This window comes from Asterias rubens, chromosome 21, assembly GCF_902459465.1.
Source record: "Asterias rubens chromosome 21, eAstRub1.3, whole genome shotgun sequence".
NCBI lineage: Eukaryota > Metazoa > Echinodermata > Asteroidea > Forcipulatida > Asteriidae > Asterias > Asterias rubens.
Window position 1 is genome coordinate 3,858,007 of NC_047082.1, and position 14,213 is coordinate 3,872,219.

General features: G+C 39.3%; 1 protein-coding gene across 1 annotated transcript; it reads left to right on the forward strand.

The window, feature by feature from the left end:
• The first annotated feature begins 1,307 nt into the window (after window positions 1–1,307).
• On the forward strand, window positions 1,308–9,411 carry LOC117304594 (MAM and LDL-receptor class A domain-containing protein 1-like). The gene is made up of 8 exons (XM_033789130.1): window positions 1,308–1,451; window positions 1,522–1,624; window positions 4,635–4,781; window positions 5,542–5,798; window positions 6,121–6,217; window positions 7,497–7,580; window positions 8,257–8,347; window positions 8,927–9,411. Exons 2-8 carry the CDS (start codon window positions 1,549–1,551, stop codon window positions 9,213–9,215), a joined length of 1,041 nt encoding a protein of 346 aa, XP_033645021.1. The 5' UTR covers window positions 1,308–1,451; window positions 1,522–1,548; the 3' UTR covers window positions 9,216–9,411.
• The last annotated feature ends 4,802 nt before the right edge of the window (window positions 9,412–14,213 follow it).

The following is a 14,213-nucleotide window of genomic DNA, read 5'->3' on the forward strand; positions in this document are numbered from 1 at the left end:
TATTTACTAGTTAATGACATATTATAAAAACAATCAAGGCTCGTTTCAACATGTTGATGTAAAATAAATAACTTTTTATTGATAACTTTAACTAAAACTTTGTGGTTTTAAACTTTGTGTCCTTAAAGCCAGTGGACACTTTCGGTAAACAATATTGTCCAAGGCCCACACTTCGTGTATCACAACTTATATATAAAATAACAAACCTCTGAAAATTTAGGCTCAATTGGTCATCGGAGTCGGGAGAAAATAACAGGAAAACCCACCCTTGTTTCCGCGTTTTGCCGTGTCATGACATGTGTTTAAAAGTAAATCCGTAAATTGATATTGTTTTGATGTTTGCTCAAAAAGTAAAGCATTTCATGGAATAATATTTCAAGAGAAGTCTTTCACCATGACCTTATGTACACCCTCTAAATTATTTGTAAATCTGTGAACTTTTTATTTTGTCTGTACCGAAAGTCTATAATGGCTTTAAGGTTCGTATTGAAATGGCGGCATGATGCATAACAAAAAGTTTCTGCACTATCCTATTAAAGTCACAACGTGTAAAGCTGACCTCGGAATAATTTTTTCTCCCTTTTCATGTGAAATTTGTGCATTGCAACACTATTTTGTGAACCTCCTTTTACGGGAAAACGAAAGTTACTCGGAACTGTCTTCACTACCCTATTTAGTGATCACAAGCAGACAAACTGGGAAATGATAGCGTATTATCTAAGCTTGGTTTGTTTTATTTGTTCAGTAACAGGAAACTAGAGGAACGGCCTATTTTAATGTTATTAAAGGCTCAGGACACATTTGGTAATTGTCAAAGACCAGTTTTCTCACTTGTAGTTGTATCCCAACATACACATTTATGCATAGAATAACAAATCTGTGAAAATATGGACTTATAGCTGGTCATTGAAGTTGCAAGAGAATGATGAAAGAAAAGACTTCATTGTTGGCCAAATGTGTGCTTTCAGGTGTCTAATAAAAGGCTCCAGGCCTGAAGTTTTAATATTTGAGTGAGCAATTACCTTTTTCTCAAAAACTATGTTACATCAGAGGGAGTTGTTTCTCACGAAGTGCTATTCTATCAACAGCTCTCCATTGCTCGTTACAAGGAAGTTTTTATGCTAACAATTATTTTGAGTAATTACCAATAGTGTCCAGTGCCTTTAAACAATGGGAAATTCGGAAAGGATTGTCTTTTCATTTAACAGGAAAAGAAACAAACCACAGGAAACAACAGGAAAACTTTTGTTTTTATAGCTTGGCTCAGTTCCAACAAAATCCGCTGTAACAGAAACAAAATATTGAAACATGGTTTGTGCTTAGCAGAGCAGTTACCAACCTGTAAACAAATACACAACACTCAAAATACTTTCTGTATCTACTTAAAGTGCTTCATCATTCAACAAGATATAGAATAATCCGTCTTATATCATCGTCATCCTTACAAGTACCACTAGCTTTTACAACGATCATTGTAGGTTTAAAGCTAAACAAAACCTTTTTCCATTTATAAATCTACACTGGGGATTTGTAGTCAGTTATTGGAAAATGTTTGTTTTCAGAGCGACTGTTTGGTTGGTTTTGTCGACAGTGATATCTGCAGGGACTTCTACAGCTTATAAAAGTAAGTACTACTTGTAAACTCTGCTAAAATGTGAACAAACTTTTATCATTTGAAACTTGTATATATGTTTGGTTTTTGTAACACCATGTATCTACTTGCCTGGTAGAGTTTGTTCTTTAGAGAACTGTCTTGCCGTACATTCTACTACTGCGGAGTAGATTTATCAGGTTTTTCAGGAGACTTCTCAGTTCTGAAAAGTCCTGCTTATTAAGTTCTACCTGGGCAGAAGGTATAGAAACTCAGCTGGGACTACTACTTTAGCTTAAAGGATCGTTATTAACTGCACAAGCGAGGAATGAGTTTTTAAATTGGTCTCAACGTTTCGACTAGCTTTCTCTATTAATTTTGTTTTTTTACCCATACACCATGTGTGTTACCACCGAATACTCATTTTCCCCGAGTCATGTGAGCAAATATCACAGGCGTGTTACTCGGGTGGGTAAAAAAAAAAAATTAATATTCTTTATCCCCGATGCTAATTTAACATCTCTTATAGCTTTCTCTAGTCATCGTCAGGAGACTGAACTTGTACCTGGTTATAATTTGGCTCGACAACTTTTTTCTTTCTTTATATTCTTATTGCAATAATTATTGTTATTTTGTGTTTTTACTTGTTTTTGGGGGGTTGGGATGCAGGGGAAAGAATATATTTAGGGTCTTTAAACTTCACCAAGAGAAACCATTTCAACAGTTGCAAAAGAGGCACACATAAACTGATTACAAACTTATTAGTTGATAAACTTTATGCAATTTCTTAAAGGCACTGGACACATTTGGCATTAACTCAAAGTATAGCAAAGTAAATAACTTAGTAACGAGCGCAAAAAAAACTCCCTCTAAAGTAGTGTAGTTTTTGAGATATTTGAATATGAGAAAGACTTCAGGCCTCGCCCTTTTTAGGCGTCTGAAAGCATTGATTTTTCTTCTGTCATTATTAAAAAAGTAGTGCAAAGAGATGTTACTGATTTGCCCTTGTTACTGAATTGTCCTTAATTTACTGTATTGTCCACTCACAAATTGTACACGTGACATGGCAGTTTGGATGTTAACCTTATTCTGGTAAGCATATTTTGTTGTGCTTAGCTATTGAGTTCTATTAAGTTGGGCCCTGGTCATAAAGTGATGAATGGTGGCGCCCTTCATGTTCACCGTTATTTAAAAAAAAAAGAGTAAGTTTTGCCATCAAATGCAAACTATTATTGTGGTGGTGATGAAGGCAATAGTATAAAACCATACATTGTGAGAAACTACTCCATAGTAGTTTTTGAGAAAGAGGTTATTTTCTCACTTACATAATTTGAATGTGAGAAAGACTTCAAGCCGTTTTTAGGCATCTGTGAAAGCACACAATTTGTTTGTGCAATTAATAATTTTTTTTTTTCATCTTTCATGTGAAAAAGTTAAGTATAATGCAAAGACATGTTTTAATTGCAACAAATTACTGATTTGCCCTCATTGTCCTTAGTTTACCAAATTGTCCACTCACAAATTGTACACGTGACATAGCAGTTTGGCTGTTAACCTTATTCTGGTAAGCATATTAATTTGTTGTGCTTAGCTTTTTTCTGTGCGATTTTCAGCTCTATGAAATTAGCCCCCTGGTCACAAAGTGATGAATAGTGGCGCCCTTCATGTTCATGATCACCGTTAAATAAAAGAAAATGAAAGTTTTGCAAAATGCATAATGTAGTGTGAATGGTGGCGCCCTTCATGTTCACCGTTAAATAAAATTAATGCAAGTTTTGTGCACGGCCGGCCGGCTCGACAAGTAAGTAATGTTTACTTATTACAAAGTTAAGTTAAGGTAAGTATAGTGAATAGTGGGCTGTTATGACTCTTTTTAACTTAAATTGTATTCGGTCTTGTCAATGTCATAATAGTAGTCGGTACACTGCAGCAAATCTGACCATAGTAAGACAAGAGCAAGGTTCTTGCTAAGGTAAGTATGTATAGTGAATAGTATAATAGTGGGCTGTTATGACTCTTTTTAACTTAAATTGTATTCGGTCTTGTCAATGTCATAATAGTAGTCGGTACACTGCAGCAAATCTGACCATAGTAAGACAAGAGCAAGGTTCTTGCTTGCTTTATTTCTATGAAGTATTTATGAGTGAGTCTCATTTTGTCAAAAAGCGCCAAGTTTGGAAACAGACTGACACTGTGTGACAGTGAAAATGGTGTGACAGTGACACTGTGCAACGGTGACGTGACACACAGTGCGTGACAGATAATTTATTCGTCACATGTTTTGCTAATGTTTTGCGTGCTTTCAGTGCAAGAAATACCGCCCACATTAGCGATGAACCGGAAGTAACGTGATGTGTGAATTTTCTCTTTTATATTACAGTTTAAATTGTGTTATTGGTTATCATCATAATTTCATAACAAATTTGAATTCTACTCATCTTAAAGACACTGGACAGTCACACTATTTGAATTGTCAAAGACCAGTCTTCTCACTTGGTGTATCTCAACATAAAGTCTCAACATAAAATAACAAACCTGTGAAAATTTGAGCTCAATTGGTCGTCGAAGTTGCGAGATAATAATGAAAGAAAAAACACCCTTGTCAGAAGTTGTGTGACAGTCCAGTGTGTGCTTTCAGATGCTTGATTTTGAGACCTCTAGTTGTGAGGTCTCAAAATGAAATTCATGGAAAATTACTTCTTTCTCAAAAACTATGTTACTTCAGCGGGAGCTGTTTCTCACAATGTTTTATACTGGGTGCGTTCGTTAAGCTTCCCCGGGTCGACCCCGGTGTGTGGCGTTTTTTTTCCCCCAGGACGAGTGTGTGCAGATAATTACCCACGTTCATCCTGGTTTAAAAAAAACGCCACGCACCGGGGTCGACCCAGGGGAGCTAAACGAACGCACCCACTATCAACAGCTCACCATTACTCGCTACCTAGTAAGGTTTTAATTTTACGCTAATAATTTTTTTGAGTAATTAACAATACTAGTGTCCACTGCCTTTAACCAAATTATGGTCTTTCTTATTGTATTATTGTAGACTATTTGGACTGCAGTTTTGAGTCTGATTGTCCGTTGCTGATCCAAGTTGAACAGGATGATTTTGACTGGGAGAGAGGTCACCTTAGGGTCAGGGAACAGGGTAGATTTGCACCGTCTGCTGATGCAACACTCGGCAACCAGTTCGGTAGGTCAACTTTAGTTGTAAATTCAATTATTGCAAATTTTTGTCAATTAGAAATCAGCTTGTGAACATAAACTGAAAGCTTATAGACTATACCATTAAGCGCAAGTAATGCACGCTGCATTGGCTGTGCCGCCATTGCTGGGTCGTGACGCGGCAGCACAATGTTTTGTACGTCTTTCTAACTTTGTATGCATATTAAGTGTCTTCCTCATTAATTTATATACTTTCCCAGACAGGACGGCCAGTATGACAAAATAATGTTGAATGTATGAAATAATTTGAAACTAAACAGTTGTAACTATAATTCTGTCGAAAAAACCTTGCCTATGTAACACATTCTAGAGACTATATCGTGTAGTTTCCGCGTCTAACTCACCTATTGTCTGCTCAGTTTTCTGAATTAAATTTCCATTTAGTATTTTTATTTATGGTCAGTGTTCTAAACATACGTACATACATTGTACATTACATGTCATGCCGTCCTGTAGGAAACCGTGTAAATCGTTGAGAAAGACACCTTATTCACATGTAGAGTTAAAAAACACGATTTGTCCATATATTTCATGTACAAAACGCAACCCAGCATTGGCGCGCAGCCACTGGGCAGCATATAGCACTTGCGTGTGAGAGCTAATATGGAACGGTCTATATGAACAATCTGTGCAATATGTTTGTATCACATAACATATCTCATCATATCACTGATTATTAACAAGTGTTAAATGTTGATTTAACTTTTTTATATTTTTTTTTAACACAGGTTGGTATTTATATACACCGTCTGGAGGCCGAATGGGGTCATCAGCTAGACTTGCGTCGGTCTCTTTACCTGTACCCATAAACACAATTGTTCAAGTCGATTTTGCCTACCACATGTATGATAACCAGGAGCTGGACCGGCTTGGTTTCTTGCTAGTCTTTGTCTGTACAGAGTTAGTATGGTTTAGGTCTGGTAACCAGGGACCTTCCTGGATCAGAAAGCAACTCAACACAACGTGTCCAAGGACTTCATTTCAGGTACGTCAGTAAATTAAAAACACTACTTTTTTGTGCAACCTTTTTCTGCCATCCTCAAAGAGAATGACTGCTGTTGGGTTATTTATTGTAAATTGCACAAAAACCTTTGAACTTAAAGTTGTCCTACTATTCACTATCATCTATAAGTAACTGACTAAAAAACATTAGTTTAAAACCTAATACAGGGTCGTGGCTGTGCAATAAAGGCCCTCTGCCTTGGCCACGACCCTGCCGTTTAAGAACTTGTCGCCACTCTTTTACTACCTCTTTCATGTATTGTTAATAGAATGGGGTGATAACATTGACGTTTGGTTAATCACAGGTTGAATTTGTAGGTGTACTTGGTGGATTTCACAGTGACATTGGTATTGATGATATATCAATTGGATTTTACGGGGAAGTCATGGAAGTGCAAGAAGGTATACAAATTCCAATTTGTTCTTTTCGTGCAGTTTGCCACCATCTTTCTTTAATTCCCTGTTTGTATCATTATTAAATGATTTTTTTAATCTTTTTAGATTACAAAGGGATCTGGGCCCAATTTCATGGTTTTGGTTACCGCCGAATTCTGCGCTTACGATCTCAATTCGGCGCTTACTGTGCAAGCACCGAATTTCTGCGCTAGCTGTGTAAGCGCAGAATGCCTAGTAACGTGGAGTACGCACGCGCAGAAGCAAAAATTCCTTGCTAACCCCTGAAATACGCTTGACGTAAGCGCGGAATTCCCTGCTTCCGTAAGCACCGATTCTTTGCTTACGGTAACGAGATCCATGAAATGATTTGTTCTCCTTCCAACATTGCTATGGAATCCCAATTGTATAATCAATTAAGTAAATTATCAAAATAATATTGTGGTGATAAAAAGTCGCATCCAGTTCGCCTGGCTGTCGCTTCATAGGTTGTAGCGCAATTTGGGTGTGATCCCTGGCTAGGCGACTGCTAATGGTTGTGGCTTCTGATTGGCACCCCCGAACAAAGATATTGACAAAGTAGGGAGACTGCCACCATAGCTCAGTTGGTAATGCCCCGGCGTTAATCCGGAGGTCGTTGGTAAATTTGTTCTTTTGTCAATCCCAAATCATTTAAAAGTTACCCATGCAGTTTCTGTTTTGGTTTATAAAATTTGATAGATAATATTTCGTTATTGAGTATAGTCTCGGTTTGGAAGGAGATTTGAGTGTGTCCCCCCCCCCCCTCCATTTGGTAAACTGTGTACAAACTTGTTTTTATCGCGCCCTCTTTTAAAAACACTGGACACTATTGGTGATTGTCAAAGACCAGTCTTCTCACTTGTATCTAAACATATGCATACAACGACAAACCTGTGAAAATTTTGAGCTCAATTGGTCGTCTGAATGTTGCGAGATATTAATGTTGTGTGTTTTCAGATGCTTTATTTTGAGACCTCAAAATCTAATTCCGAGGTCTCAAAATTGAACTCTGGAAAACTGTGTCACTTCAGAGGGAGCCGTTTCTCACAATGTTTTATACTATCAACCTCTCCCCACTACTCGTTACCGAGTAAGGTTTTATGCTAATAATTATTTTGAGTAATAACCAATAGTGTCCACTGCCTTTAAATAATCCTCCTCAAGCCCACGCTTGGGACTGAATCATCTCAGACGGACAGAATTCCCTGGGGACACCGGCACCATGCTAATATTATTTCTTTTTCTCATTGTGATGTCATTCATACAGCCATACCTACATCAACATTGGCACCGATATCTATACCCAAATCTGCCGTGGTGAGACCTACGGGTACAATAATTGAATCTAAAGGTAATAATAATAATAATAATAATAATAATAATAATAATAATAATAATAATAGTCGGTATTAAAATATAGCGCTTTATAGACGATGTGACCTCTGACGTCACTCGAAAACCTAAGCATGATTTGCGCGAATACGGCCGGGCAAAACCCTTGTGTTTTGGTAGCCAGCTAGAAAGTGTATGCAATCTTACCATGACTATGCGTCTTTTTGCCCGGCGAAACAGAGGGCGGTTTGAATGTAAACATAGGTCACTTCGTCTATACACCATGTCTTAAAGCGCTTCCACATTATTACCCCTGGTCACTGGGCCTTAAATCATTCCTTAAACCATCTCAGCTCCCTGGTGGGGTATACAGCCTGTGCCACCCAATATGAGCGCAATCAAGGCTAATCCAACCACAAGAACCAACTCTGCCCTCACAGGTACCATTTACTCCTGGGTGGAGAGAAGCAGTTATAGTGAAGTGGCTTGCTCAGGGACACAGTGTCACGACCTGGATTCGAACCCACACTCCGCTGAACAGAATCACCAGAGCTTGAATTCGGTATTCGGTATATGGTTCATTGATAATTTGATGAAAGCGTTGTTTTGTCCCTTGACACTTCTATCAATAGAGTGACGTCACAGTGATTGGAACATATCCCTTTTAATTTGTACAAATGACTTTGTATTCACAGAGTGGATGCTGGTTGCAGTTGTTTCAATCGCTGTGGCTGGTTGCTTAGCACTATTTCTGATACTAGCTGTTGTCCACATCTGTAAGCTGAGGTAGGTAGGATCAATTTAAGAGCTTTATATTCGCCTGGTATGCTATTAATCAACTGTCAAATACACCACTAACATTTGTTACCCCTTCAGTTAAAGGAACACGTTGCCTTGGATCGGACGAGTTGGTCTATAAAAAGCTTTTGAAACCGTTTGTTATGAAATGAATATGGTTAGAAAGATGTTTTAAAAGTACAATATAATGATCCACACAAGTATTTCTCAAAATTGCACGGTTTTCTTTTTACGTTGCAAACTATCAGGGGCGACCATTTATGGGAGTCAAAATTTTGACTTCCATAAATGGCCGACCGTGATATTAGACGAGGTAAAAAGAAAACCACTCAATTTCGAGGCATATTTGTGTGGATCATTGTATTCTACTTTTACATCATCTTTCTAACCATATGCATTTTACAATAAACGGTCACAAAACGCTTTTCAAAGACAAACTCGACCAATCCAAGGCAACGTGTTCCTTTAAGCCCTTTTTCATTTTCCTGCGAATGCGATTGCGATATGAAGTTTCACGTCCATTTTGTACGTTTTCTAACTACTATCACGTTTATTTATCCTTTGTAGGAAACAATCTCCTGAAGTCCTGAGAAGCCATCCACCATCCGACCAGACAACCTCTAAACACACCCCCCGTACGCCCTCTGACTCTGTCAAAGAATTAGACGAACAAAATGAAAACCATCTTGAGTATCGTGGAATGAATGCAGCAGATGGAGCATCAAAGCCCAAGAATCCAGTAAGATATAGTGATATGTATCTACAACCGAAGGCAACATTACTTAAAGAAAGACCGGGGCAGTACATGAGTAATGATGCTGAGGATGAAGATGTTTATGAATCTATCGATTGTTAAAAATGAGGCAGCCAATAGGAGACTTTTGAGACGCTGACGGCAGCAGAAAAACCGGTCCTTTTTTTTGCGGCTCACAGCGTGCGTGCGCAAAGGTCTGAGCACAAAATATACTGTGAAAAGGACCGCCTAAAAGTCTCCCATTGCTGTCTTTAAAGGCAGTGGACACTATTGGTAATTACTCAAAATAATTATTAGCATAAAACCTTACTTTGTAACGAGTAATGGGGAGCTGTTGATAGTATAAAACATTGTGAGGAACGGCTCCCTCTGAAGAAAGGTAGTTTATGAGAAAGAAGTAATTTTCCACGAATTTGATTTCGAGACGTCAGATTTAGAATTTGAGGTCTCGAAATTAACCATCTGAAAGCACACAACTTTGTGTGGCAAGGGTGTTTTTTCCTTCATTATTATCTCGCAACTTCGACAACCAATTGAGCCCAAATGCATATGTTGAAATACACCAAGTGAGAAGACTGGTCTTTGACAATTACCAATAGTGTCCAGTGTCTTTAAAACAATTTGCGCCAACGTACTGCACCGTCGTGCTGAACTGTTGTGCTACATCCGTCTTGCTGCGCCGTCCTGCTGTGCATTGTGCTGCGCCGGCGTGCTACACCATCGTACTGCACCGTAGTGCTGCGCCAGTGTGCTGCACCGTTGTGCTCTGCCGTCGTGTAGCGCTGTCGTGCTGCACCGTTGTGCTGCGCCGTCATGCTGCTCCATCATAGTGCACTGTTGTGCTGCGCCGTCGTGCTGCACTGTTGTGCTGTGCCGTCATGCTGTGCGTAGTGCTGCGCAGTCGTGCTGTGCCATCGTGCTGCACCGTTGTGCTTTGTTGTCATGCTCTGCTGTAATGGTATACAAAGTGCTGTGGTGCAATATGCAGCCAATCCAACAAGAAACACCTGGGCGAACCCTTTCTCTTTCCAATAAGTGCACTGGGTTCTTTTACGAGAATTACACAACACACATGACCAACAGTTTGATATCCCATGCTAAGGATAAAACAAACATGGTAAAGTGTCTAGCTTAAGGACACAAGTGTCAGGACTGGGGCTTGCTGATCAGGAACACAAGAGCTCGAGTCTGGTGCTCTTATCAAGCTAAGTTTAGACGAGTTTTACACATAGTATAAGAGTAATAGTATAGGAGTGTTATATAAGAGTCTTTATATAAAAAATATAAACAAATTGTTATTTCAGATTATTTTAAGCGATAAGTCTTTGATTTGTTAAAAGAATGATACTGAAGGTGAAGCCTGCCCTCAAGAGGCCTCAGGTCTGCATCTCTGTTTTAGTTGTGTGTCTGTGTCTTGTCTTTTTGCTCATGTATATCTTGTTTCCAGGTTGTCCTGTTGTTTGTGTTGGTTTTATACTTGTTGTTTGTCTATTTGTTTGTTGGGGTGTTTAAACAAAAAAAAATTAGGGGCTTTTTGTAGTCGTTTTTCCGAATGTAAACTGTTTTGCTTTATATTTTTTATTAAAAAAAAAGAAAAAAAAAGAAAAGGTATTTAGTGCAAAATTATTCCTCCATGGTGCAACCATGTTTTTCTTGCCAAGTAGGTGATGCCACTTTCGTGTGCACCCCCAACACCTGCCCTTCCTCATCCATCATCGATAACCCCATGCTCCACCCCACTAAACCTCTTCCCTACCCCCATCCCCACCTGGAACCGTCCACCCCCTCCCCACCAGTCCACTCCCCCTCCACCAGTCCACTCCCCCTCCCTGCCCGCCTACCCCCACCCCCTCCCTGCCCGCCTACCCCCACCCCCTCCCCGCCTGCCTACCCCCACCCCATCCCCACCCCATCCATCCCTCCCCCGTCTTCACCCATTCACCCCTTTCAACACCTCTGAAGTGCGTTCGCACGGTTGCTAACACTCGCACACCTAGTGCACAACTAGTGAACTAGTTCCACTCGAATTGTTAGCAAAAGTGCGCAAGTGGAATAGACCACACCCCTCATCCTCGTGCAACATGTTTAAATTGAGAATTGTGTATGGTGTCTGGTTTCTTATGTCTAAAAAGACAACTTTATCTGACAAATATAATCAACGCTGATAGTCTATCGAAAATTCACACTGAGGTGCACGCAAGTTTACCAGCCATTTGAATCTAATTCGCTTATGGCTGATTAGAATAACATTCCGTTGCAGCAGAAGCATCAACTGATCTTGAACTTATCAATAATGATGTCGGTTAATTGTTGAAATTAGCATCTTAAGATAAAGGCGCTCGTGTTTCCGGAAGCCTTATGTTGTGGGGTGTCTTTTGGCCGCGAGTTTCCTTTTTGTTTCCAAATCAAAATGAATGTAAAAATTTAGCAATACGGTAAGGTACTAATTAACACATGATGTGTTAAATGAAGAAGGAAGGTGGTGGGGGGGGGGGGGGCATGTTGTTTGGTCTTTAAATGTGCTGTGATTATATCGCTATCAATCAGTGCTATCACTTTGGGAGTATTTTTTAACAAGGTGATCGTTCAATCACCAACATAACTGACATGTCCGTCATTCTAAGTGACCAAAAGTTTGGTACAGTACACCGCAAGAAAGTGCAACTCTTTTCCCGTTGAATGATGAGTGAGGCCCAAACCTCACAGAGAGCAGCTTGCTTTAAAAATCTGCTGTCAGCACTTGCTGACATATTTTAATAATTGCATTGTCTAAACCACATCGTACACATTGGTCAGCTCATATATTGTCATGATACCCTAAGCTGGACCAAGCCACATGTCCAGGAGGGGTTGTCAATCAACAAGAGGGGCAGTGGTTTATTTTAATAATTGCATTGTCTAAACCACATCGTACACATTGGTCAGCTCATATGTCATGATACCCTAAGCTGGACCAAGCCACATGTCCAAGAGGGGTTGTCACTCAACAAGGGTGCAGTGGTTTATTTTAAGAATTGCATTGTCTAAACAACATTGCACACATTGGTCAGCTCATATATTGTCATGATACCCTAAGCTGGACCAAGCCACATGTCCAAGAGGGGTTGTCAATCAACAAGAGGGGCCAGTGGTTTATTTTAATAATTGCATTGTCTAAACCACATCGTACACATTGGTCAGCTCAAATGTTCAGATACCCTAAGCTGGACCAAGCCACATGTCCAAGAGGGGTTGTCACTCAACAAGGGGGTAATGGTTTATTTTAACAATTGCATTGTCTTAACCACATCGTACACATTGGTCAGCTCATATGTCACGATATCCTAAGCTGGACCAAGCCACATGTCCAAGAGGGGTTGTCAATCAACAAGGGGGGGGGGGGTAGTGGTTTGGTTAGATACGTATAATTTTATATTGTTTGTATGTTTAGATGATCTTCCCATCAAGGGAACTCTGCAAACTCCCACAAGGGGATATAAACACCAAGCTGGCAACAACCAATCTCTCTCATACAAACATTGGTTTAACGTCTATGATTATGAATTGCACAAATCAAGAAATTGTGATTCAGTAACTAGGCGACACTATTTATTCTAGTCATTGTGAAATCAGTGGTTAGCTGGGCATTCGAACCCACAACCTTGTGCAGTCATGCAGTCTAACCACTCGACCATGGTGACTTTCTTAGCAGGGTAGACTAGCGACCACACCAAACGTTCACCAAAACCAAATGTTTGAAGCTGTGATTATTGTGTTTGTTTTTAATTTTGTCCACATGCGGAAGAAATAGAATAGAAATAAACTTCCCGAGTTAAGATTGGAGGAAGAAAAGGAATATTATTGGCCCAACGACCTGAGTGATGGATTTCACAAAGTTAAGACTAGTCTGTATCACCAGTTACTCGTCCCAACTTAGGACTAGCCTTAAAGGCAGTGGACACTATTGGTAATTACTCAAAATAATTATTAGCATAAGTTACTTGGTGACTTGGTGACGAGTAATGGGGAGAGGTTGGTGGTGTAAAACATTGTGAGAAACGGCTCTCTCTGAGGTGACATAGTATTCGAGAAAGAAGTAATTTTCCACGAATTTGATTTCGAGACCCCAAGTTTAGAATTTGAGGTCTCGAAATGCACACAACTTTGTGTGACAAGGGTGTTTTTTCTTTCATTGTTATCTCGCAACTTCAACGACCAATTGAGCTCAAATTTTCACAGGTTTGTTATTTTGTGCATAAATTGAGATAAACCAAGTGAGAAGACTGGTCTTTGACAATTACCAATAGTGTCCACAGCCTTTAAGTTTTTAATAACCTCTAAAGCGTCCTATGACAGTCTTAAAGGCTGTGGACACTATTGGTAATTGTCTAAGACCAGTCTTCTCACTTGCTGTATCTCAACATATGCATAACATAAACTTCAGAGGGAGCCGTTTCTCACAATTTTTTATACCATCAACCTCTCCCCATTACTCGTTACCAAGTAAGGTTTTATGCAAATAATTATTTTGAGTAATTACCAATAGTGTCCAGTGCCTTCTTAAAGGGTAATGAAATCGGCCGAGGGCACTAATGTTAAGCGTATTGATATTTAATACTGTAAAATGCGTTGTACAAGAGCTATTATTAGTTGAAGGGGGCAAGACAAAACGCTGTCAGTAATCATTTTCAAACCAAATCGCAAAGTCAGTTGATCAATGGTAGAAATCAATTATGCAAATTGGTGCAAAAATGGTGTTTTTTCTCTTGCAGCTTCGACGACCAATTGAACAAAATTTTTCACAGACTTGTTATTTTATGAATATGTTGGGATACACCAAATGAGAATGCTGGTCTTTGGCAATAACCGAAGGTGTCCAGTGCCTTTAATCGACTGGCCAGTTGAGTTAAAAAAAGACGAGCAAAAACAGGGTAGGGTATATATGACGTTAATATTTGTTAAATTGAAAACTGTTCTTTCTGTTAATCATCGCAGAATCTGAACTTCCACGCACAAAAGAAATTGCGTAGGAATTTGTTATTACCACATTTTTGACAACTTCTTTGTCTTCATTGTTAGATAGTGAATGCGCAGTTCGGTGTATTTCTGTTGCGTCATTCT

Bases quoted from the DNA above. Each gene is read 5' to 3' on its own strand.
- LOC117304594 (XM_033789130.1), top strand. From the start codon at position 1,549: ATGTTTGTTTTCAGAGCGACTGTTTGGTTGGTTTTGTCGACAGTGATA. The intron at 1,625-4,634 runs GTAAGTACTACT...GTATTATTGTAG, and splicing joins GACTTCTACAGCTTATAAAA to ACTATTTGGACTGCAGTTTT. The intron at 8,348-8,926 runs GTAGGTAGGATC...TATCCTTTGTAG, and splicing joins GTCCACATCTGTAAGCTGAG to GAAACAATCTCCTGAAGTCC.